The 25431-nt window shown below is 42.8% G+C and overlaps 1 protein-coding gene across 2 annotated transcripts; it reads left to right on the top strand.

Moving 5' to 3' along the window:
• The first annotated feature begins 4104 nt into the window (after window positions 1-4104).
• Window positions 4105-24657, top strand: C1QTNF4 (C1q and TNF related 4). 2 transcript variants are annotated; one of them, XM_064714962.1, is made up of 2 exons: window positions 4105-4290; window positions 23131-24657. In XM_064714962.1, exon 2 carries the CDS (start codon window positions 23136-23138, stop codon window positions 24237-24239), a length of 1104 nt encoding a protein of 367 aa, XP_064571032.1. In that variant the 5' UTR covers window positions 4105-4290; window positions 23131-23135; the 3' UTR covers window positions 24240-24657. The 2 variants fall into 2 exon arrangements, with proteins under 2 accessions (XP_064571032.1, XP_064571033.1); XM_064714963.1 differs by lacking the exon at window positions 4105-4290 and adding an exon at window positions 22702-22719.
• The last annotated feature ends 774 nt before the right edge of the window (window positions 24658-25431 follow it).

Below are 25431 nucleotides of genomic sequence, written 5' to 3'. Positions count from 1 at the left end.
TATTTCTCTAAATTCTTTGACACCTTATTGTGTTGCATGCACTGAATTCAAAATATATTTTTCTACATTCTTTTGTTGTCAATTTTTTGTGTGCCTGGCTGCTTCTCTGGTGGAAAGATCAGCATTTGTATCTGTCATGTGCATCAAAATTGCAGCATTCTGCCTTGTTATCACTGTGCTGTTGGTTTCATCTGTCCTTTTTTTTTAATGGAGTCACCAGCAGCTATTGTTCACCTTCTTGCAAGAACGTCGATCAGATATCTCCTGAATTTTTCTGTTACATATTGCCAGACAAGCTCCTCAGTAGGTGTCTTGCTGGGAGTCTAATACCTATTCAGTAAGTTGATTGTCTACCAGATATTTTTTCCAGTCAGTCACAAAGGTTTTCTACATTCTCCTGGTGCTATTTTCTCTGTGGTCCCTGCCAGTGCCTCCCAAAGTAATCTTTCAAGAAATATTAATCTTCTCTCACTGTACACAGAGTTGCACTTCAATCACATGCATAACTTAGGCTGCATTTCTGCTGGCATGCACCCAGCATCTCTTTCAGCTGGCAAGAAAAGGAAAACACAGCACACCCAGCACTGACCAGAGCTGTTGTTCCTTCCTCATTCACACATGTGGCACAGAACTGCTCCTCTAAAGACATGATCATAGCTGCCCTCTGATCTACCTTTCCAGATGGGGATACTCCAAATTTCAACACAAGATTTCTCTACACTTTGTTTTCTGCCATTACAACACACTCCAGACACCTGATCAATGACCCTCAAGGCTCAAGCTTTAAATTCTTCTAATGGAAAGGGTACACATATCTCTCTTAAGTAGGCTATTCAGAATCATAGAAACCCAGACCATGAAAAGAAACAAACCAAAACAAAGCTCACAAAATCCCTTCAATTCCAAGAACAGTATTTGCAGGTCTCAAAAAAAGCATTTTAGTTATTCACCCATGATAATCATTAATTATGTCCTTTGCTGTTGAGAGACTCCACTGTAAGTCAAGTGATAACATCTGCTAAGACCTGATCATTCCATTTCCAGGTTTGTAATAAATAAGTAAACAGCAGCATCCTAATGCAGGATTTCTGACACATGGACCACCCAGGTTTATTTTTTTAGCCTTACACTGTCCCACTATAAGTTGGTTTACATATTAGTGAGTCTTTACATATTCTTGAGGTATTCTTTTTAATCCTTAGGCTTGCTTGAATTACTTCTTACTCTGATATTTTGTATCTTTATAGTGATACAATAAAGATCAAAGCTTAAAAATATGGCACATATTTTTTAACAAGGGTACAAGCAAACAATAAAGCAGGTAATAAGGAATATGCATACATCAACACCAGAAGGTCTGGGCTCTGATACAGTCACATCAAAGATGGCCCATCCCTTTTCTCTCAACAAGGAAGACGGCAATAAAGATACCCAGAATGGGAAAACAAAGCTGATGGGCAACAGCCTTGCCTAAGATTTAGGGAGGATGAAAAATGCAAAACTTAGGTCATAGTCATGCCATGACATCTTGACTCACAGGGATCATAAAATTGCTTGTCCAGATTGTGGTTTCTTATGCCTGATGAAGACAAACCTAAAAGGACTCAGGAGCTTCTGTCCCCTGTCCTCTGTGTCACACACACCCATACACAGAGCCATAAGCAGACCTCACACACACATATCTTGGCACTTGTGACTATGAGTGAATGTGTGAAACAGGAGTGAATGAGTACAAGTGACTGAAATCAGTTTCATTTTTTAAAAATACAAGTATCTTCTTTCGCAGTCTTGAACTTTATAACACTGATTCTTATACTTTCAAGGCTGCCATTTATTAATGAGTTATGCCATGAGAATTTTCAGAATACTAACATGGAAAAGGCATTCCAATGCACCCATGGGGCTTCATGTCCTTGTGGGGAGGACTATCAGCTGCAGTGAAGGCAACAGTATGAGGTGGGACTAGAAGCTCTTTTTCTGCTCTCTGGTTTTGGGAAGTGTATTCCTTTTCCCCCACAAAACCACCTTCTCCTGCCTCTTTCCTGGGAACCCACAGATGAGGCAGCTCTGCTCTGTTTTAGCACTTTTCCAAGGAGATATAGTAAATCCACTAGCTGCTGCTGGATGGAAGCACAGTTGTCTTCTCAGCCCTCTGCCTCTCCTCAGCTGGGGCACAGGAGGCATGTACTAGCATTGCCCCATGGAGAAAGAAAATCTGTCTGGCAGAGGCAGAACAGAACACAGCTCATCTGGACTACACAGGATAATGCAAAATATACATCTATATTATAATATTGTAATATCTTAGTACTCAATCACTTTGACCCCAGTGGCAACATAGATATTTACAAGGATAGTTTATCATACTGTTGATAATTACTCATCACTGCTATCATTGCTAGATGATTAAAAGGAATACATTTGTCTAGTTTATGTCCAAGATGAGCATTCTCATATCCTGGGAGTCAGTGGTCCATTCATTCCTCCAAAAGCAGTGAACTGAGTGTTGAGTAATCTGTCCTTTGAAATGTGTAAAGAAGCTGTTAAGAGAGCACAAAATATGTTTAGCCAGCAGTACCAGCTGGATGTCAGCCCATCCAGGATATACTCTGCTCAGCTGACAGCTGTTACCAGACCCACATGAGGGTTAGTCTCTAACTCTCTCATGTCTCATTCTGCCTGTCATCAACACCTTTGTTTTGCTCTGTATGCAGGAAGGAAAAAGATATAATATGGGGACAATGCAGCACCTGGTGGGTAAAGAGATAGGGATGATTTGCAGGGTGGCAGGTATTTAATATGATATGCACACTATGTGAGACAAGCAGTAGGAAGTTCTTGTTATGCCATAAATTGCATCCTCGCCCCAAAGAGTAAATTACTTTCTGGTCATTCCATCTGTCAATCCTCTTCTTCCTCTCAGAATCTCAAAAGAAAGCTTTTTGTTTTCTTTTTTTTTCCCCCATTCTCTGTCTGTTGCAAGAATCAGCCTTGTGACTGGTATGTGTCTTATGTGAAAACTGATTCAAACGTGTTTGTTGCTGCAGCAGGAGAAAGTCCTGGTGCCACAAGAGGGTAAGTGGCGATGGAGATTGGATAGCAGAGCATGCCAGCACAGGGCAACAACGGCTGGACAATGAATAAGGGGAAACATTACCAGGTGCCCCATCTGTACTCTGAGTGAGTACACTGGCATTTAAATTCCTTCCATAGCAAGTGGGTGTTGAAGGGTAAAAGACCTTTAGTGTTGGAGAGCCAGAACATTTTTTTAAACATTCACATCTTTAAATCCTCTTTTTTGGAAGTCAACATTAGATTTTACAGTGTTAATAATAAACATGCTTTACAAAACCCTAAATTTGCTCTTCAACTCAGATCAGGAATGTGAAAAGCCTACTATTTTGCTGTCAGCAAAAATCAGTGCCAGCCTTCAAAGGAACAAGTAGTAGCCTTCTTGTTGTTAGGTGATGATCTAAGGCAAGCCAAGCTTTCTAGAGAGACATACAAGCTTTTGATAAACCAAATAACACAGTTGGTCAATAGACATGCTTTGGGACTCACAGAGATCTCCAGAGCAGAAGGTCAGACATGAACATGATCTTGGCTAGCCAAAAGCCTGTCGCTTCCCCCAGTCACATCCTTTGGTCTAGCTAAGGCTGTTTCCCCTCCCTGATCGGCCTGGCCGAGCACGGCCGGGGTGGGAGCCCCGTCCCGGGCGGCTCAGCCCGGGACCGGAGGGCGCTGCGCTGCCGCCCCACGCGGTCCGGTCCGGCCGCTGCCCCACCGCTGCCCCGTGCCGGGGGGGGGGGAGCGGAGAGGGGAGCTCGCCCGCGGGGCTCAGCCGCCGCTGCGCTGAATGAAGGGCATCGTCCCGCGGCGCCCGTCCCCCAGCGCCCTCTCCTCCCGGGAAGGCAGCGGGGAGCCCGGCCCGGCCGTGTCACAGCGCCGCATCCTCGGTCACCTCTCCGGCACGCCTCCCCGGCCCGCAGCGCCCGCGGGCGCCGGCGCCTCCCGGAGGCCGCCCGGGCTGCGGCGCTGACGGGGGCTCCGAGCCCCGAGCCCCGCCGCCCCCTCCCCTTCCCCGCTCCCGCCCGCCCCCGGGCCCTCCTCCCGTCACTGATTCGGCGCCGGAGCCCCGGGTGCCCGAGCCCCCCTCCCAGCCCCGGCCCCCGCCGCCGCCGAGGCTCCCGAGCTGTCAGTGCGCAGGCAGCGCCGCGGCCCCGCTCCGCACCGCGCTCCGCACCGCGCTCGGACCCAACGCCGCGGAGCCGCCGCCGCGGGGCGCAGCAGGTACCGTGCCGGGGGAGCCGCCGCCGCCGGGGCCGGCTGCACCTGCAGGGCCGGGCATGCAGATGGGATCCCCCGCTCGGACAGGGGCGATGGGAGCGGGGCCGCGGGCGGGCCTGGCCCCGGCGGCTCCCCAGGGGCGGCCGCCGGTGCGGAGCGGAGGGACCGTCGGGGCTCTGGCTGCGGCCGCCGCGGTCCTGGAGAAGGGGGGTGCGCTCGGGGCACCCTGCGGGGTCCCGGCCCTCGGGGCGGCGGGCAGGGCACGGGCGGGCTGCGCTCCCTCCGTTCCCACCGAGCGGCTGGACAATAGCGGGAAATGCACGAGTTACCCTCCCTCACACCTATCATCCCCAACATGGAATGGCTGTAGAGTTTATGTGGGAAAGGGTATAAAATTTTGGCCCCACTTGTCATGGAGACGAGGTAGGAAAACCTCCTAGGGACTCGCCATTGGGAAGAGCACCCTGGCAAATTCCCACAGGGACAGTTTCTCAGGTGAGAAATAGCAGTATTCCTGCATGGATCTCTGGTTTCTTGGTGGAACAAAGTCCCGAGGGTCTTTTCAAGAGTAGCATTTACAACTGAGTCTGTAATGTACGATTTTGTGTTAGATAATACGATTTAGTCTTCTCTGTACTTGGCCATCCCACTGTCGTCTCCTCAACCCACTCTGTAAGAGCTCCCAGAGAAGTAGGTCAGTATATCCAGATGATGTTTCTATTAGATGCTGGTGAGTTTCTGCGCTGCTGCCTGACTAGAAGGCACCATTGTGACCCTTCCGTTTATGCACATTGTGAATGAGCCGAGCTTCAATTATTCATTCTGATGCTGTTGCAACCTTCTGCAGTTTCTCTTCTCCAGGGACACGATGTGTAACAAGAGTTTGAAACACACCAGTGAGGCCGCAATCCTGTCTTGGCGTATGTTTCCTTGTCTAGCCATTTTTAAGGGTTAATTTGTAGCACTAGGAGGTATGTCCAGGAAGAATGAGGCTTCCCAATAGAGCCGCATTACCCTGTGCATTCCCTCTGTTTCCCTCTAAAAAGCTATAATTCAAAGTGCTGAATGGTTCATGGACTAGGCTCTGCACATGAGTTTTATATTTTCCATCTGAAAGAAGCAATGCCTTCAGAGGCATTTGGTTGCCATTAATGGAAAACCTATGGCTTTGATAGAGAATTGGTTTAAATCTGACAATTTGTTGATGTTATAGACATTTGCTGTTTTGTAGGTGAAGAAACAGATGCAGAAATAAAATGCATTGGAACCTGAGATTTGGCGCCAAAACTCAGTACTCTGTTGTTATTTATGTTTTAGGTGTGATGTTGTTGTTATTTATATTTTACTTGTGTAATCGTCTATCCATTGTCCTGTGCTCTCCATTCATAAACTGTGAACTATTCATATTTTCCAAATACAGAAGGCTGGGTGGGCCCACAATGGTAGCAGCTATACTTGTGAAAAAACAGGATAACTATCCTGTGACCTGTGGTCATGTAGTGCATGATAAGCTTTTATAGTCTCTATTTTAATAAAAGGTGTATTTCAGAAGAGCAGCAAGACTGCCTGTTCATCACCAGCTCTTGGAAGACTTGTATAAAATAACCTGTAACCTTTTGTGTAAAGTAACCTAAATGAACACAGGCACACAGAGAAAAATGATATGTCAGAGGTATAAAGAGACAAGATAGTTTGAACTTTCTGTGCAGAGCACCCTGTAATACAAAGACCAAAAGAAAAAGAGGCCAGTGCTAGCAGAAAATGGACAGGCAGTGAGCCTCTGAGTGATCACTGTCATGTGCCAGAATTTCACCCATTCTTATGGTTAGTTATAGGCAGAAAGCATTGAAATGAACTGATACTGGTAGTAACAGTAGATTTCTAAGGAGGTGAGTACCTCTGAGAATATAATATTTTCAGCTGAGAAATATCTCCCTCCAAGAGAATGAGTCAATCTCTGCATTGACTTTCAGGCAAAAGAATAGAGAAAAAAATAGGGTTTAAAATTGCTATAGTCTTACAGATGCTGAAGTTGGGGCCTTTGTTATCAGCATCTGAGGTCAGATGTTAGGATTTGGTGGGTTTTACTCCTGAACTCATCCATGCAGCTCCCTTTTTAAATCACCAAAGTATGAAGCATGCATTCTACTTCAAGGTACCTAGTTAAAGAAAATAATGTTTCACTGAATTAGTTTACTGACTAATCTATAGGGGTGAGGTTCTTTGTACTGTCTTGGAAGACACATTAAGGCTTGGCAATTTGATAGTTCATCTTACAATATTTGAAATACTGGCTGTGATTTTCACCCAATAGAAATTAAAAGCCTCTTACTTCTTGTTTGGCACTCAGAAATTTAGTATGGATCCCGTTGGCCATCAGAAGTAAAGTCAGAACTTCATTTTCCCTTTCAGCTTTTCTGTACCTTTTGCTTTGACCCTCTTCTAGATAAGGAAATTTGTGTTCAAATGAGATAAGCCAGAACTACACAAGTGCTGTGTGCTGCTGGTGGTCTGTGAATACCAAGTCTACCCCTGGGTTCTTGTCCCTGTAAAGCCTCTTTCTAGTTGCATGTTTCCTCCAGACAGGTTAGAGAACAAAGGAGGAATTCCTGCTGCTTCTAATCAAAGGTCTGAGGTTTCCAGCAGAGGTAACACTGCCGGAATCAGATGATCACAGAGCAAGCAGTAAGTGACTACTCCAGGGGCTAATAATTGATTACTAGGGCCCCACTGGGAAACAGAGAAAATTTATAAAGCCCTATTTCTCCCTCTTTACCCTCCAGCTGGTTAATTTGCACCATGCATGTTTTCTGCTGTGCCGGGGCCTCAGCCACAGTGCCAGGAAAAGTGTCCATATTGGGTTAAGGAATTTGGGGGCACTGTGGTAATGACTATTGGAATGAGAGTCAGGGCTAGACCAGAGAGTTAAGCCTCTGTTTTCAGCAGGAATACCACATCATCTTTATTCCAACGTACACAAAGGCTCACTGTCTGCGATGTGCCTGCTCGTGACTGTCATGGCTGGCGTTTCAGCTCTGAGGGAAAGATCCTGCAGTCACTGGTCAAGAGCAGATGCAAAGGAAATGTTCAGTCCATTGAAATCAACCAGCTGCCTTGGTGCTGCCCTTGAAGTGTATGCTGCTGTTGTAACTACAGTGAATGTAATAAATTAGGGCATTTCTATCATACTCCTAAATCTATGAAGAGAAATGGTCACATCTTTCCCAATTATTTTGTCAGTATTCCAGCGGGTTCTGACAGAATTGACTTCAGTTTACATATTAAAGGCTCTTTGTAGAACAAGAGTGAGAGATTTCATTTGGGTTTTGGGTATTTTTAATGTAAAAGTTGAGATTCTTGACTATGGTTAGCACGTTAATGCAAATATTTGTTTTGGTGAGACATAGAAACATAGCAGGTAAAGGAGGCTATAAACTGGGTAAACATGATTATCTGAACAGGCAGATCTTCTTTAAATATCAGAAGATTCAGAGCTCATAATATGTATGCTTTTAATATGTGCCAGTCCTTCAGAGAGACCACAAGCTGCTCAACACTGACACAGCAGTTGCATTGGGGTGACCTGGATCTGCTTTTATTCAGTGTTTGCTTAGAGGACCTGGATGGTAAATAAGGAGTGGGTATATCACGTTTTCCAGGGACATAAAACTGTGACACTTGAAATATGCAGGAGGAAAATACTAGAATTCAGAATTTTTCCAATAAATTGGAAGACCTTCTAGGAAAAGACCTGAATTGAATTCAGTAGGGATAAATACAAGGTACTACAATAAGGCAGAAATTACCAACTAAATAAGCACAAGGCAGAAGTAAATGACTAGGTTGCAACTCCACAGAAAAGAATATGTTATGATAGATCCCAAGCTGAATATGAGTCAATGTCATGCTGTTGCAAATAAAGGCAAACATCTTGCTGGGATATGTAAAAGACATGGAAGTCTGGGAGACATGAAGCAATCCTTTTGCTCTGAGGCCAGAGCCTCAGCTTGGGGGCCGTGCAAAGTGTTGGTTCTTGCACTTTGAGACAGGTGCAATTCAATCAGAGGGAGTCCAGAGGAGGGCGGTAGGACTCATTACGGGTCAGAAAAATGTGACCTGCAAGATTATTTGAAATAACTGTAATTTTTAGACCAGAAATTTGACAGGGGAATATAACAGTCTTCAGATAAAAAATAGAGCAGGAAATGATCTTTTCTTCATGGTGGATGGAGCAGAAAGCAAGAAGCAGCAGAAAGTAAGATTATTTTAAACTACAAGAGTAATTTTCTAGGACCTAGGATAGTAAAAACAGTTGGATATTTGATATAGGGAGGTTCTGAAGACATTTTAAGAACAGGTTAGACAATCATCTGTGAAGAATCAAATAAGGCTAGTGATCCTATAATGGGAAAGCACCTTGGACTGTTCAGTGTCTTAAGTTCTCCTCTAGACCATTCTTCTAGCATCTGTAGATCATTTCATGTGAATGAAATGAAAGAAATCTGCTGGCCCTGTTCTGATATTTGTCTCATATCCAGGGGTAGCACAGCACCAAGACCACAGACCATCTCTTTCTGAAAAGAGCTCGAAAGAAGAGTAAGAGCTTTCTAGAAGACAGTTAGAAGAGGTCTCTCTTTTTAGAAGAAAGGGGAAGGAATGAAACGTTCTGATTTCCCAGGAGCTGATGCTTGATTCAGTATATGAATGCTGAAAACAATGCTATGGAAGAGGAAAAATCAATCAAGATTAGCAGTTAGTAAAATTATCTGAACTGAAAATACAAACTCTTCTAGTATTTTATTCCGTGAATGAAAGGCTGTAGTCCAAAAATGGGTTTTAGAGGTAAAATGGAATAAATAATGGAATTCAGAATAGGAATAAAGTAAATCATAGTCCTATGATTTATATTTTTAGGCATTTATCCAGGGAGATTATCTAGGTCCTGTAGTATTCATGGTTTAACATATATTGTTTCATATAAATGGAACAGACAGTCCCCTGTGCATGGTGAAAAATCCTGGATCTCTGTGAGGAGACAGGTAAAAAGAAAAAATGAGAGCAATGATCAACACTTGGGGATGCTGAAGTGGTGGGCTGCACATAAGACCCTGAATAGAACACATTCTGAGTCCAACCAAATAGTATTTTAATCCTCTAAAGGGACAGGGATTTTTCTCTCTCCTCAGGCTTTAGACCTTTTCACTCAGAAAAAAAGAAAAGCTCTTAGAGAAGCTAAAGACTACTGGGAGCAGTGGAAGTGTTTTTATAGCAAGCAGGCAATAGGGAATTTTTTCTGTGAAAATAGGTACTCTCTAGGACTGAAAGGCTGCAAAGCAACTGCTGGAAAGAATCTGTGTTGAATGAACAAGACAAGGAGAAAATGAAGAGCCAGGCTGCACTTTTTGTAGCCTGTTTTTGTGGAGCTGTTGCTCCGTGAACATATTAGCATAATCATCTCTTGTAATTTAAAGACTCTTACACTGGAATTATCCATAAATTGATGGAAATCCTGATTTTTTGTCTAGTCTAGGATACGTGAGCACAAACTGTGACACTACATAAGCTGTGATGGATTTTCCCCCTCCCCCCATATTCCATTACTGTTGGAACAACTTGGGAAAAATAATTATATGCTTAGAAAGCCAGTCACTTGATGCCCCAGATATTTCAAAGTGAATTCACATCCCTTCCACCCAAGGACTGAGTAGTGCTTGACATCAGCTTATACTGCTTTGCCTGAGTTTATTTCATCATTCCTCTTCCCATCCTTGCTTTTACTGTCTTTACTTTTCAGATGAGTGTATGAAACAGTCTTTATTTGAGAGACAGAAAGGGTATCCAAAAGAAGGCTTGCTGTGATCCAGTGCTAAAGGAAATTTAGCTTTGGAACAAGGTGGTTCTGGAAGGAGATCAAGCAAATATAGATAATGTAAAAAAAAAAAAAAAATCCTATTTTTGCTATTAAGAGGAGGCAACAAGGTGAAGAGGTTATTCTCCAGGAAACTTGTGAGGAAATCTGAGACAGGCTGTGCAGAAAAATACTGAACATGCTGGAGGGGGTTCTGCAGATGGTCAATGTTTCTCCTGGTGGAAAATGTTGATAATTATCTTGAAAAGGAGAGCTGTTAGACAGAAGTAGCTACAAGGAAGGTAGGTAACTGAAAGAATTTGAATAGAGGAAGCACTGTCTTGAAATATGAACTGAATATGAATGTTTGGGTTTAGGGTGCATGTCTGGAATTTCTCAGTGTGGCTGTAAGGAAATTGTGTGGGCTGTTGCAAATGGTCCTTCTTTTAGTATGAGCTGTGTATTTAATGCAAAGTAGTGATATCCAAGCCTGCTTTAAATGAGGCATCTGCATAGTCAGGTTCAGAGCAGCCACATCCTTCATGTTTTTATATTATGTCCAACTAGAGTATAAAAGTCAGGTAAAACCTGCCAATGCATTGATGCAGTTGTTATTTCAGTATTTTAACAAAATTCTTTTCCTATGAGCAAAATCAGAGGCATCAGCTTCAAGCTGTCAAAGGCAATTTTGCCTGGGAGGAACCTGGCTGGTCATGGAGATGAGCCTGGAATCTGTGAGCACTTGACAGGCACTGGGATCTTCCTCCCTGTGAATGAGGAGCTGATGAGTGAACAGCAGTGACCAGCAGTGCTTTTTGAGGGCAATGCCAAAGCCTTTTACCAGCAGCTCCCCGGTGCAGACTGAGTTTTACTGAAATAGTCGCGCAAGCATCTCTGCTGCCATGATGAGAGGACTGATGTTTTCTTAAAGCAATATAAAGCTAGAAAGCAGATACTGGAAAAACCTTGTAAAGGTATGTGTGTATTGAGGGCATTGCTCAGGAATGCTTCTCTCTGTCCCTCTATCCAGGGACGTCAATTCTGTCTTGTAGGCGGCAGCACCTCTGTGTCAGATTGTCACAGAAAAGCCCAGGTTTAAGAACTTGTGAAGTGAGAACTTGACTTATGCAGGGTGTTGGGGAGGAACTTCACAGTTCCCTGTTGAAAAAGATGACAGGCTGATTAAATCAATGGACCAAAATATACTAAATGTTTTAAAAGTGGAATCAGAAACTGTGGTTTTCCTGAAGATATCAAATATCAATTCACAGCTTTGGGTTGTCTCATTTGCAACAGCTATAGCATTCTGAGAAATAATTGCTAGTAAGATGGGTAAAAAATTGAAAGAACTCAGATTCCAGCTGTCTATAGATCTTCCTCACAAGGGATTTGGCAGGTAAGACAGAAAATGGGGAACTGCACCTTGCTGGTTGTGAAGTGTCAGTATTAATAAGCATGACAATACTAACCCTGCTGATTTACTTTGTTGCATTTAATTGTCACTATAGGTTACTATAGGTATTGAAGAATTTCAGTGTCCATCAAGAACTTCTGTTCCACATCAGGGGAAATCTCTATCTCAAGGGGTCTCAACTGTTTGGTGACAAAAATGGGGGTAGTCCCAGGCAGTGCTTATTCTTTAATTATTGTTTCTTGATCTGTCTACCAATTCCCTGTGTACAAAAGCATCAGGATTATCATGGATAATAGGAAGAAATACTTTCCTGTGAGGGTGATGAAGCAGTGGAACAGTTTGCCCAGAGCGGTTGTGAATGTCCAGCCTTGGAAGTGCTCAAGGCCAGGTTGGATGGGACTCTGGTCTAGTGGAAGGTGTCCCTGCCCATGGCAGAGGGTTGGAACTAGATGATCTTTAAGTTCTCTTGCAATCCAAATCATTCTATGATGCTATGATCCAGTTGGACAGTTGGAGAATGAGACCAGAAAAAATATTAGCATGTGTGGACTATGACTGACATCCCTTTTCCCCCACACAAAAGTTTTCATTCAGATCTGTGTCCTGACCCAGTAGGAGGAAGGGCAGAAATGAAGTGCCAGAACAGAGATGAAAGATAAATGGATCTTAATGCCTTTTATCACCTTCTTCACTGAACTAGAGCTCAGTGAATTTCCAAATTGAGATGTTGCTGCATGTTGACAATGTAGAGCAGCACTGCAGTGCAATTCAGTGTCTCTGAGTTTCTTTACAGTAATGAAACAGCAGGGCATGAAAAGAAATGAATGTGGGTTTTTGCCTGAGTGTGATGGCAGATGTTAAAAGACAGCATGTTTTCCTGACTTACCTGTCAAGACATGCTAAAAAACTCGCAAAGAAAGCAGCATTCCTGCAGGAAACTGCCCCAGTACATTGGGAGTTTTTTCAAAAAGATTTGCAAAGCCTACTGTCAGAAAACAGTAGTCAGTATTAAACATAGCATTAGAAGATGATTTATCAAGCAAAGTAAAACTAATCTCATCCTTTCTGACAGTTTTCTGTTAACTGCAGGTTGTCAGGATGGAGACCAGATTTATCCATCTTGTGAAAATTTTTGGACTGCTAAATCAGCTCATAGCAGACAGTGAATTCAGACTCAACTATGAAATAAAAATGGTTTTTGTTGTTATGGCATGTAATCCCTGCTGGCACTCAGCTATCCATTAATTCCCATAGGGGTCCACAGGTTTATCCTAACTTGAGGTTTGATGATTAACCAGCAAGAACCAGCGTATTCCCTCTAGCTTTCACTCAGGTGGGTGATGTGGCAGGTCTTAGAGAAATGACTGGAGGACAGCATTCCAGTGAGTGGGGGAAGGGTTTGAAAGCAACTTCTGCAGGTGCAGAGTTTCAGGAAAAATTATGATTATTTGCCCACTGAAGTGAGAAAGGGAGAGAAGATGTGGCTATGCAGCTATAAAAGAAAACAGAAAAGAAAAATCTAAAACTTGTTTTTGTTTGATTAGGATCTTGCATTGCAATTGAATTAAAATCACATATTCACTGATACAAAGTGCAGGAGCATAAACTCACAGAAGGAAAATTGAGGACAAAGAATCATTACAGAGAGGACAATGAACAAGCTTTGAGAGAGCACCACAGGTTCCAGTATCTCTTGTAATATCACCACAATTTCCAGGACAACACCCTTCAACAGGAAGGTGTAACACAAAATTCCTGTAAAGCCAATTGCTTTCCTATTTGCTACATCTTTGTGGAGCTTGGGTCCCACAGGTTCATATTAGTTCCTGGACAAATAAACCTACTATTAACAGTTGTTTTCATTCTTAGTGAGGAAATGAGAGAAGAACAAGAAAGAATCACTGCAAGATCTTGCCCAGCTGATGGTGCCATAGTGTGCTGCTGGATGACTGGGAATGTGAATGAAAGTGGAAGGCAACAGGGAACAGGAAGGAAAGCCTGTACAGCCTGTGTTTAACTGGAATATTTATTCTCATCTGGATGACCTTTAATGTCTCTAAGTATTTGTTGCAACTAAGGATTTAAAGAAAATGGACAAATGCAGCATTAACTCAGAATAGCCCAGGAACCTCCTCTTCTGGTGAGCATGAGTGGAGGATGAAAATATTAATTCAACTGCACTGAAGCAAACTGTTGCTTAGGTCCATAGAGGAAAGTGTGGTTCAAAACAAGTCAAATATCTGCCTATCCTGTAGGTGTATTTACATAAGCTAAACACCTACTGATGTTCTCTGAACTGTTGCTGGACTTTCATTTGTTAGCAGAGGGAGGGGATATTTTCCTGAGAGCTAAACCTTACTTCACTGGAAGGAAGTGGTGTAGAAAGGCTGCTAGAAAGAGCTATGATGTGTAACAATAAAGCAGAAAGAATAAAGTTTTAGAATTTGAGTTGATTCCAGAGTACTGATTCCAGTGTCATTCTGCCTACCTAGTGTTTCCACTTTGTCACTCACAACTCAGTTTACCCAACTGAGTTTAAAGCAGAGATTTATATTTTTTAATGTTCCTAAGGATTTGAACTATCCTGCCACTTCAGGAAAGCCTTAATAAGCCTGTGATCAGTGGGGCTGTCCAAACAGTTTTTCTTTCTGTATGAGCCCTTTAAAGTCCCCATGCTTCTTGTGTTATTGGGGAAAATTATTTCTCTTTTTCCTTAAGAAACTCTAACTAAAAGAGAAAAATTACAGCAGTAGTCTGGGATGCTGAACCCATCTGCATTTTACTTAGGTTCCCAATTTTGTCTCCAACCTAGAAAAGTATTTGGTAAACACTTCTAAGTTTTCTTCCTCATTGTCTCTTAAGTCTCTCATTTGTATAGTCATTGTCTTCCTCTTCTCCTTTAGCACTGCTGTGCTACTAACTGGTTCTTGCTTGTTCATTCCAGTTCTGTCAGATGATTAAATCAAACCATTTTGTTTCATTGACTCATGTAATGGTTTGGGTTGGAAGTGACCCTAGAGTTCATTTAGTTCCAACTGGCCCCCCATCATGGGCAGGGACACCTTACACTAGCCCAGGTTGCTCCAAGCCCCATCCAGCCTGGCCTTAAACACTTCCAGGGATGAGACATCCACAGCTCTCCAGGCATCCTGGTCCAGTGCTTAACAACCTTCACAGGAAAGATCTTTTTTCTAAATATCTAATCTAAACCTACCCTCTTTCAGTTTAAAGCTATTCCCCCTTGTCCTATCACTGCATGTCCTCATGACAAGTCTGTCTGCTTTCTTGTAGCCCTTTAGGTACTGAAAGGCTGCAGTAAGGTCACCCTGAGGCCTTCTCTTCTCTAAACTGAACACATCCAACTCTCTCAGCGAATCTCCATAGAAGAGGTGCTCCAGCTCTCTGGTTATCTTTGTAGTCCTCCTCTGGACTCGTGCAAACATCTTTAATATCCACATCCATCATATTCATTTTAAGTATCTTAAGCCAGTTGAGAAGTTTAAATAATAATGTGTGAATAATTCTTGTTCATTTTAGAGACTAATTTCACATTGGAATAGCCTGAATTGCTTGTACTCAGCATTCTTTCTCATAAAGTGTCTGTCATCCCAGTAGGTCTGCTGCAGGTACAGTGTCTGGCAGTGTCCTTTTGCTTCTTATGATTTTACCATCACAGGCAAAAACACCCAGGACTTTTGTGGGAAAATCCTCCTGCTACACGGCTTCTAGCCCAGCCCCCTGGAACAAGGAAATTGCCCTCTGCTCCATCCTCTGAGTCCTCTCTCTCCAGAACTTGATTGCAGTGTGCAGTCTGCCTTTGGGGCCTTCCTTTCTCACTCTTTCAATTGAGATCTTTATGGTATTCACTGACAAAGTGTCGGATGGTTTCTTTTGCCTGTCAAAATACCTCCTGATATTCCAGGCCAGACTCTTTTTTAATCCTTTATGCCAGTGTGATCTGCATCCTGGTGCAGCACTATGATTCCTGCTTGGATAGATGAAATGCTCCAAATATCACCTTATTCCACAATCTCAGCATCTCTTGTGCACACCAAGAAAAAGAAATGAACACATAAACCAGGTTAAAAAAGGAAATTATGTTTGGGGCTGAGAAAAAAGATGGTTTAACTTTGGTATTACTGTAACTGTAACTGTAGTGGGATCCATGTGAAAATTTCAACTGTTGAAATGGTCTCAGTGTTTTATGTCTAAAGGGAGCAGTGTTAAACAAACACTGCACAGCAGCAGACTTTTGGTTTTCTCAAGATGTGGTTTCCAGTCTCCTCTGGCCTCTGCTTTCACAGGAGCTGTTTGTCACTGAACTCCTTCCCGTCAATGGCCAGTTTTTTTCACTGTTTACTGCTGGTGTAATTTCAATGATTGCTTATCCACTGCTGCTTTAACTGCATGTGAAAACAACTTTGCAGTATTCAACACATTTTATGAACTACAGTTTAAACTCAAATGTTCTAGCGGTGTTTTCTGTTCTTCCACTTCTGGCCAGTGTTAGAGTACATTTCTTTGCTTTGAAGTTTTAATCCTGTTTTCTTGACTAGTGTGTTTGTGGTGGAGAGTTGGACTTGTGTAATGTGTTCATTTAGAAAAGCATGTAAAACTTATTACATCTTAAAGCATTAATTTGCTGGAATGACTTCTTGCTCGCCCCTGGGATTTTTTCAGCCATCTTCTCTAATAAAGCACCATTTTGTCTAAATTAATATATTTTAAAATGTAATGATAGACAAAAAGGCAGATGCAGTGTATCACCCTGGTACTTCAAATGTATATGACAAATTTTCTTAAATGATGCTAAAGAAGAAAAATCCTAATGTCAGAATTATCATGTTTTCATTTTGGTCAGTGAATTTACATCATTTCACATAATATCATTTTAGCTTAACCAAAGTTGTTAGGACTTCGGTTGAAATAGCAAGTTTCATCATATTCTAAAATGCAGGGTAACAGTAGTGGCTTCTGCCCAAAAAGTCTTTCCATTTCTTTTTCCTGAGTATGGCTGGAGTTGAGGCACTTGAAAATAATTTTTGCCTCTCCACAGATTTTTGAGTACAGGGAAGATGGTTTATTATGTTAAAGGACTCTCCCTTGACTCAGGGAAACATTCAAAATTAAGCACTTTCTATATTAATGCCATACATGTCTGTCATTCGAGGCATGACATATAGTTTCTAAAAGGCATCCTGAATGCTTCAGACAATGTTTTACCTCCCAGGGTTGTGGCAGAGTAAAAAAAACAAAAACAAAAAAACCAAAAAACACATTCATCAAAAGCCAAGAAAGGCCAGAGCCTTAAGTGAATAACTGATTTTGTTACTCATGTACTCTTACACAGATTTTGCTTTTGAGGATGTGCTACAATTATTTTCTCTTTGATGCTGGAAGAACTGAAGCATTTGCATCATTATCTGATGCTCTTAATCTGTGTTGGATGAGTGGAACAGACAGTATGTGGTATCTTGGGAAAAGAAATCTCACTAACTATAGTCCAAGAAAGATGTTCATTACACAGGCTTTCACTGATTCAAATAATTGAAACATTTGCAGCTGTCCTTAAATATTAGGGTGAGAGCTAGGGAGAACATGGCTTTGCTCCTGCAGCTTACAGGATTTAAAAAAACCTTTTAGTAACAGCTGAGCCAATTGTACTGCTTCAATTTTGTTTCATATCTCATTCTTCAGTGATATTCCTGGCAAAACTCCCACTGAAATTAAAGGACTCTTGCATAAGGTAGGACTAGGGAACCTGGATAATTAATATTTTGGTATAAAAAGAAAACCCTTGTGGGTTTCACAAGTAGGTCTGTCCTGCAAATGTAGAAATGGGATGACCTTTCTATTGTTGAATGTCCTTTTGTAGATCCACGTGTCTCAATAGAAGAGTAAAACTAATTGTCTTTTCACTGGTGGATTGATTCTGCTCCAGGACAGAAAAATCACCTCCAGCAAACTCAAAGCTATTAAAATTTCCTGGGTCATGCAAATGGTGAATTCTGACTTTCTTTTCAAGAAAGTTTTGCAGCTCTTGTTCTACTATGTGAGTCAGTGAATCAGTACCACTTTAGCCCCTTCTTTTCAGGTCACTAATTTAATGCCGTGTCTTTGAGAATTGTTTAGCTGCATCATGTGTTTTGTGCCTCCTATTCCAAATTAGTTTCTCGACTTCTTCTCTGTAGGCTGCTGTCCCTGCTGGTACTGCCTAAAGTAAAAGCAGTAGCCTACCTAGCTTGTCAGTTGGGTCTGCTTAGCTTCTTCCATGTTTCTGTGGTGTTGGGACAATAAGGAATGGCAGGGTAGGAGACAAGGGCCCTGATTTGTGTGTAAATGTAATGAGAATAACACAGCTGCCACATACTGAAGGCCTATTTTCCATCTCTAGTCTGGATATTTCACTTCACTCTTCAGTTTTAAAACTTGGATCACAGCATGAACTCAGGGCTGGTGCCCCAGTGTCTGCAGCCAGCTTCGCATCCCTGGTGCTATCTCTTCTCTGCCAGAAGAAAACTATACCAGTAAAAGAGACTTGGGCACCATAAACAATTTTGGGGGCATTTTGGCAACTTGATCTTTCAGAATTACTATGAGAATACTCAAGTCTAAAAGCTGTCACGAGTTGCCTCTTTTTATGGAACCCCTTCAGCTGGATTGTCTTCCTAATGATTGGCAAATTATTCTTAGACTGGTTTAGTTTGAGAGGCAGTTATTAGATACTTTCCACATTATTTTTAAAAGAACCTAAATAGTGCTGAAAGTGGTGAGGGGGAGCTGTCAAGGAAACAACTTGCTAATGGAAGCACAGCATAATTAACTGCTTTATTTAAATAACTTGCTTTTGGAAAGAGCTGGTAAATAAGGGGCAGCAGCAGCAGAGGGTCTTTGCAACTGTACTGAGTTATCCAATGTTTAATAAGGGACCTTATTACAGAGAAATTAACTTTCAAACAGAAACAAGGATAGTGGTCATTTGAAGGCTCATAAGATCAGATTCACTACACACTTTATTAAACTTGGTCTGTTTTGTCTTTCTGTGCTTTTTTCGGCCAGCAGTGATGTCCTTTCAGTATCCCCCCTGACTCCTGGATATGCTGAAGAAAGTCTGGAGCCCAGGCAGCATTTCAGAGAAGCAGGCTTGTTGCTAAACATGCAAATGCCATATCCTTTCCTGTCATTTGTTGTCTCAAGAGCACACAGCCATGTCACAGTCATCTCGGTTCTCCATGCAGCCACACCATGGTGATCGCTGGAATAACAACAAATGAGTATGAATCTGGAGCATCTAATAGCCCTTAAAAGTTTGCCTTTAGGGCTTGGTTTTCTAAGCTGGAATGAGCCTGCCATGCTGGAGGTAGCACTCTGAAAAAATAATATTGCTGAACCAGCTGCTGGGCTCACAAGTGTGACAGTTTGGGATTTAGTTCTTAGTGAGATATTAGGGTCTACTAGTATTGTTTAAATGGCAGCAGTAGCCAAATGCTGTACAGACATGGAAAGAAAGACAGCCATTTCCCTGAGGAACACAGAAACTACAAAGTAAGCTAAAATAAAGACAGCATGGAAGCAGATGTGTGACACTTAGGTATGGATTGTTTCATTGAATATGCTTCAATTTGCTGGAGGGAAAATAGTCTGTCTGTTAGACCTGCTGTTAGCTGGTTAATTCCATATAAGTGCCATGGCTAGGGTTATTAGGGAGTGAATTTTAAATGCAAGAAGTAGTAGCTATGGGATTCAGTTACAGACTCAGGAATCATGACTTAGGATGTCTCTAGTCCAAGTTCCTGCTGAGAGCAGGGCCAACACTGAGTGAAGACTGGGTTGCTCACAGCTTAATCCAGTCTTGTTTGTAAACTTCCAAGGATGGAGATCTTGCAATCTCTTTGGGCAAACTGTTATATTCTTAGTTGCCTCATCATGGAATTATTTTGCTTATATCTGGTCTGACTCTTCCCCTTCAGATTTAATGATCATTGTCTGTTCCTCTTCCACCATGCTCACCAGTGCAGTACCTCGCACTGTCTGGAGCTACTAAAGGCAGTGAAAGGCTGCTACTAGGTCCCCCCAGAGTTTTCTCTTTTCCATGCTAAACAAGCCCAGTTCAATCAGCATCTCCTTGTTGGGCAGGTGCTTCAGACCTTAACCATCTTGGCTGCCCTCTTCTGGAATCACTCAAGTGCCAACTGAAGAGGAATAATCACAGTCTGTGGTTCCTGGCTGTGTTCTGTTCTGCACCCCAGAGTGCTGTAAGCCTTTAGTACCTGCAGGGCACAGCACTATCTCAGGTACAAATTACTGTTCTCCTGAAGCCCTAGATCCTTTTCAGATCCTTTTCAGACAGAATTCCAACCAGTCATCCATCTGTACCAACACACAGGCTAGTCCATTCAGGTACAGTATTTTGCATTTATCATCACTGAATTTCTTTTCAGTCCATCCCACCAGTCTGTCTGGGTCCCTCTGAATAGCAGCTGTACCTCCAAGTATATTGGTCAACATCTGTTTTGGTGTCATCTGCAGACTGATCAGTGGGCATTCTCTCTGCTTCTCAGGACATTGATTAATAATATTGAAACATCTGAAATTAAACATTAAACACTAGTTCTCAAGCCTGATAATCCAGTCAGTTTTTCACTTATTTAGTAGTCCACTTATCTAACATCAAAATTTGAACAGAGGAATGCTCTAGGAGACTGAAACAAAAGCCTTGCTAAAATGCAGGTGACATCTGCTAATCTCTTCCCACAAGACAGTAATCAGTTTGATTAGTCTATGCTCAATTAAATAACGTGGGCTAAATTGCATGTCCTTTGACTAAAAATATGTTCTAAGAAGAACACTCCATGATTTTCCCAGGGACCAAAGTGAGGGCCTAACTTGTTGACCACCCTGTAGTTTTGCAGGTAGTGTCACTTGTCCTTTCTGAGTATGGATGCCACATTTGCCTATCTCCAGTCACCAGAGACCTCCTCTGATCTCCCATCACCTTTCAAAGATGATAGAGAGTGGCCTCCAATTGACATCACTCAGCTCTCTCAGCAACCTTCATTGCAGCCCGTGGAGGCCTGAAGGAGCAGGCTAGGTCAGGAAAAACATTCTGAATTCAGGGGCATGGAGGAGAATTCTGAGATGTCGCAGGCAGAATGGGAGCTTCAGACAAAGTTTATTAGAGAAGCCCTCCCTTCACGAACAGAAGCCACAAGGTACAGAAAGGACTCCCTTTCTAAATTCTTTCTGAGAGAGGAACCAAGCTACAGCTGGACACAATCTTAGCCCCAGACTTAGTCGATGGTTTATATCTAAAGAGTTATACAGGTTTAATTGAGATTTTATGCACCTTCATCCTGCAGAATTAAGGATGGCAAACCAGATATATTTCTATAAATAAAAATATTTATTTATTTTAATTTATTACAATAATGATTAGAGGGGAAAAAAACTTAATCAGAATCCTTTCCTGCACAGTATGGATTGCTATTACTGGTGATTTAGTGCACTGTTTTTGAAGCAATTATATTAAAGCGATTATATTCAAGGTAGCAGAATAATTGTTAAGCAGAGATTGATGTTACTTACCTACACCAACAACTGGGAAAATCTGTGTCGTTCAGCCTCAAGGAATAACCTTGAGAAGTGTCCCCACTGAAAGGAAGGATCTTCACACACCTTAGGGAGGTATGCTAGAAATCTTTGCTGTGCTAAAGTGACACTGGCCTTTTATAGTATAAAGTGATTGACTTTAATATGTGTTCAAAACAGGCATTTTTTAGATTATGTGTTCTCAGGCTTACTCAGCAAAATATGCTTTCTGCTGAAAAATGTGTTGGCAGCTTTTTAGTTCCTTCTCTTCAACTTCCAAATCAGGACCTGCACATCCTTGCTGCTCCCAGCCTTGGTAAGGGAGCCTCAGTCTTGTGTGTCCTTGTGGTGGGAGTTTGGTCAAGCTGGTCTCAGCATTCTTCAGCGCTAAGAACAGCAGAGTTATCCTTGCTCGGTGTTATCACTCAGTTATCCTTGCTCACTGTTTTCACTGATCAGCAGCCCGTCCTTGCTCCACTGAACAGCAAACTCTCCTTGCTCAGCCCTTCACTGACAAACTTACAAGCCTGCTTAGGCTGAGAGCCCTGCTACAGATGTCTGTGAGAGAAGTGATCTAAGGTAAAATTGGGACATGGATGGATATTTCTTTTAGTCTTTGCTGGTGTGCCATTTTCATGTAATTGAGAATCTAATTTATTCTTGGGTTCTTATGTATTAAAGCTGCACCTCAGATTTCATTTTATTCTCAAGTGTGAGAGAGCAGGGTTCGAGCTGAATTCCTTCTGGTGAGTGATTCTAGGTATCACATCTTGCCAAGTAGGATCCCATTGTCACCTCACAATCTATGTGCATTCTGTGTGCTTTACTTCTATTACTAGGCCATCTCAGATGATTCAAATATTTACCCCTTTATCCTTTTTAATGCAGGATTTGTCTTCAACCCTCCCCCCAATGAGTTGCATGTTTTGCTTCTGTTCTGCTGCTCTGTGAATTCATTGTTTGCAGGCTGGCAAGGCACCAGTTTTGGTGTGACAGATGGAGCAGACTGCAAACCAGGCAGTTGCCTCCTAGCCTGAATGATATTTTAATAAGCACCAAGAGGTGACAGAAAGAGAAGCTTCTCACTGGAATGACTGGCAGTTTTGTTTCCAGCCTGAAAGCACTAATAGATAATTTTTGGCCTCAATCCAAAAAAAAAAATTTAGCAGAAAATCCTATTAGCTCCTAACTTTTTTAGGGGTCAAAGAAGTTTTTATGTCTAGTCCGTTATCCATTTAGGGAGTTGTTTCCCTATTTTTGGTATTTCAGTTCTCTCTCAGAAATTGTACACTTTAGGAGAGTTTCCTTTTACTTACCATTTTGTTTTCCTTCTTTTTTTTATTACTTGAGCAATTTTCTCCATTGTCTTCCTTCCCTAAACATTCCTTCTTCTTCATATTTCTTTATACTTTTCACAGATTCATGTTGGAATAATGGGATCTAACAGCTTACTTGGCTTCCAGCTTCCACATCCTGTGAAACAACTACTGCACTGCGAGGCAATGGCATCTGCATGGGAATCTCTAGAGCATATGTCCTCTTCTCCCTGCCCTCCAGCTGTGTCTCCATTGTATAATACAGGGTTTGTGTAGGGCTTTGTTTCATCCTTGGTCTTATGAATAAAAAAAGGCACAACAAAAGGGAGCTCTAGCAAATCCCCAGCAGGCTCTGAGATCCCTCTGCAGTGTGAGCAACATGGTGTTTTGCAGTCAAGCTGTAGGATAGTCAGGCTTTCAAAGGAGAAGATGTTTTTTCTTTCCACAAGAACAGGTTAAAAATGGTCCAGCTCTCACTAGGAAAATATAAAAGTGGTGCTGGGATCTGAACTATGGTGTGGTTCAGATACACTGCTCAAAAAACACGCTGGAAATTTCTCAATATTTGGGCATGGATCTTCATGTTTATTTAGCAATATTCAAGTGTGGATTTCAACTCATTTGTGAGCTGTAAATTAATGCTATTCCTGCTAAAATATGCTTCTTTTTTCTTCCAGATACAATGATGACACTGAACGTTCAGATCATCTTTGGCCTCCTTTGCTGCATGATTTTTCTTCCTACAGATGGCTTCCCAGCAGACACCAGTACTGAATTTCGCTCTGCCTTCTCTGTGGCCAGAACCAGCAGCATGGAAGGAAGCTCTGAGATGGTGATTACCTTTGACAAAGTATATGTGAATATTGGCAATGATTTTGACCCCAAGACTGGACTGTTCCGCTGCCGGATCCCAGGAGCCTACTACTTTTCCTTCACCGTTGGGAAATACCCAAAGAAAAACTTGTCTGTCATGCTGATGAGAAACAAGAATGAGGTGCAGGTAATTGTGTATGATGAACATCACCGCAAGGAGCGCAAGGTGGCCAGCCAGAGTGCCATGCTGCAGCTTGACTACGGGGACACAGTGTGGCTGCGTTTACACGGAGATCCCAAGTACGCTCTTTACAGCAATGTGGGGCCCTATACAACTTTCAATGGCTACCTGATCTATCCAGACACTTCTGCCTTCTTCCAGAATGCTCTTGACTCTCAAGAGCTCGGACCACACCCTCACACAATTCAGCAGCTCCCCAGAGAGCAGAATGAAGCCCCACAGCGACGCGTGTTGTCTGACCAGCCAAAGAGGGTACAAGACCCTCGCTCTGCATTTTCTGTTGCCCGCTCACAAAGTCTCCTGGGGACAGATGAGAAGCAAACCCAGCATGAGCCAATCACATTTGATACAGAGTTTGTGAATATTGGAAAAGATTTCAATGCCTCCACTGGCATCTTCACATGCCGTATACCTGGTGCATACTATTTCTCCTTCACCATTGGCAAAATGCCCTTTAAGACTATGTCAGTGAAGCTGATGAAGAACCACAATGAGGTGCAGGCCATGATCTATGATGACAACCACTCCAAGCGGCGGGAGATGCAGAGCCAGAGCATCATGCTGCCTCTGCAATACGGGGACACCGTTTGGCTCTACAGCCATCAGCATGATGGCTACGGTGCCTACAGCAACCACGGCAAGTACATCACCTTCACAGGCTTCCTCATCTATTCAGAGGCTCAGCCAAAGTGGCTGCCAGGTGCCAGCTCACCTCAAGGGTCAAACAATTAAATGCAGATGTGAAAGGAGCATAAGAAGAGCCAAGGTGCCATGAACTTGGGTATAGCTTCTCTGAATATCATCCTCTACTTTGAGCATGCTGTCATGTGTCCAGTGCTTTCCTTACGCTGCACGCTTGTGCCCTGTCTGCAGGGCCACTGCTGTGTGTGCCATTCATCCATAGAGAGGCCTTTCAGGTTGTAGCTGTGTGTCCCGTGTTGGTGTTTGATTTAACATAAAGCATGAGGTAGTTTTGGGGCAGGGAGGGCACTGTAGTGAGATGCTGAGGATCAGAGAACTACTGCAGTCATGTTACTGCAGATCTCCAGCATCCAGAGAGCAAAGGGTGTGGTGGCTTTCCTTGTTTATCCAGGGAGGGAATAAATGTAATGAAAATGAATGTAATAAAAATACAAAATATGAGAATGTTCTCAGTTTGGAAGTTTTGCTACTTTGTGAGACTTGCGTGCTTGTCACTGGCTGAGGTACCAGCCAGTACGGAGCTCAGGTGAGAGAGATGCATGGAGACTGTGTGAGCTGATGATATGTTACGGAGCCAGTCTGTCTGTGTACACTCTTAAATCATTTGTGTGTGTATGTGAATGGCTGGTACCTCTTATGGTTTTACTGCAAGTTTGACAGTGGTTTGTGCTTTTCTTTATCTGATGTAGATGAAGTCAAGAAGCTGCGGTTGAGAATCTCAGCTTCCGTTTAATGTAAAGAATACATTTAGAAACAAACAAACAAAAGTGCAGGCTTCTTGTAGTGAAAGATAAGGGCTCAAATGTGTGAATGGACCATGCTCAGAAAGCCCAGAAGCAAGGTAAGAAGAATAAGAAACGTGTTTTAAATCTGTAAAGATTTGGATCAGGAGCAGGCTCCTAACACCAAGTGTGAGTAGTACCACACAGCAGTGGCACTGCTGACCGCAGGGGCGATACCTTCCCCAGGAATGAGCCCCTTGAACACGGCGGTGCTGCTAGCCCACCACGTGCTGCACTGAAAGCCTCCTGCAGGCGGGGTCAGAGGAACCGCGGGGGGGGGGGGGGGGGGGTTCAGCATCCATGTTCCAGAGGTTTCGTATGTGCCGAGTTCCAGCGAGAGTTTTCCCTGTGGAGAGGCTGCTGTGTTCCTACAGCCTGACAAACAGAGGGGCGGGCGCCCGGCGGGATCTGCTGAGGAAGTAGTGGGAGCACAGGAAGCT

The sequence above is a fragment of the Zonotrichia leucophrys genome, chromosome 5 (assembly GCF_028769735.1).
Source record: "Zonotrichia leucophrys gambelii isolate GWCS_2022_RI chromosome 5, RI_Zleu_2.0, whole genome shotgun sequence".
In the NCBI taxonomy this organism is placed as follows: Eukaryota; Metazoa; Chordata; class Aves; order Passeriformes; family Passerellidae; genus Zonotrichia; species Zonotrichia leucophrys.
Note: the sequence above shows the minus strand (reverse complement) of the source record. Positions and strands in the feature narration are given on the sequence as shown.

Coding starts and splice junctions, on each gene's coding strand:
- C1QTNF4 (XM_064714962.1), top strand. CDS start 23,136: ATGATGACACTGAACGTTCAGATCATCTTTGGCCTCCTTTGCTGCATG.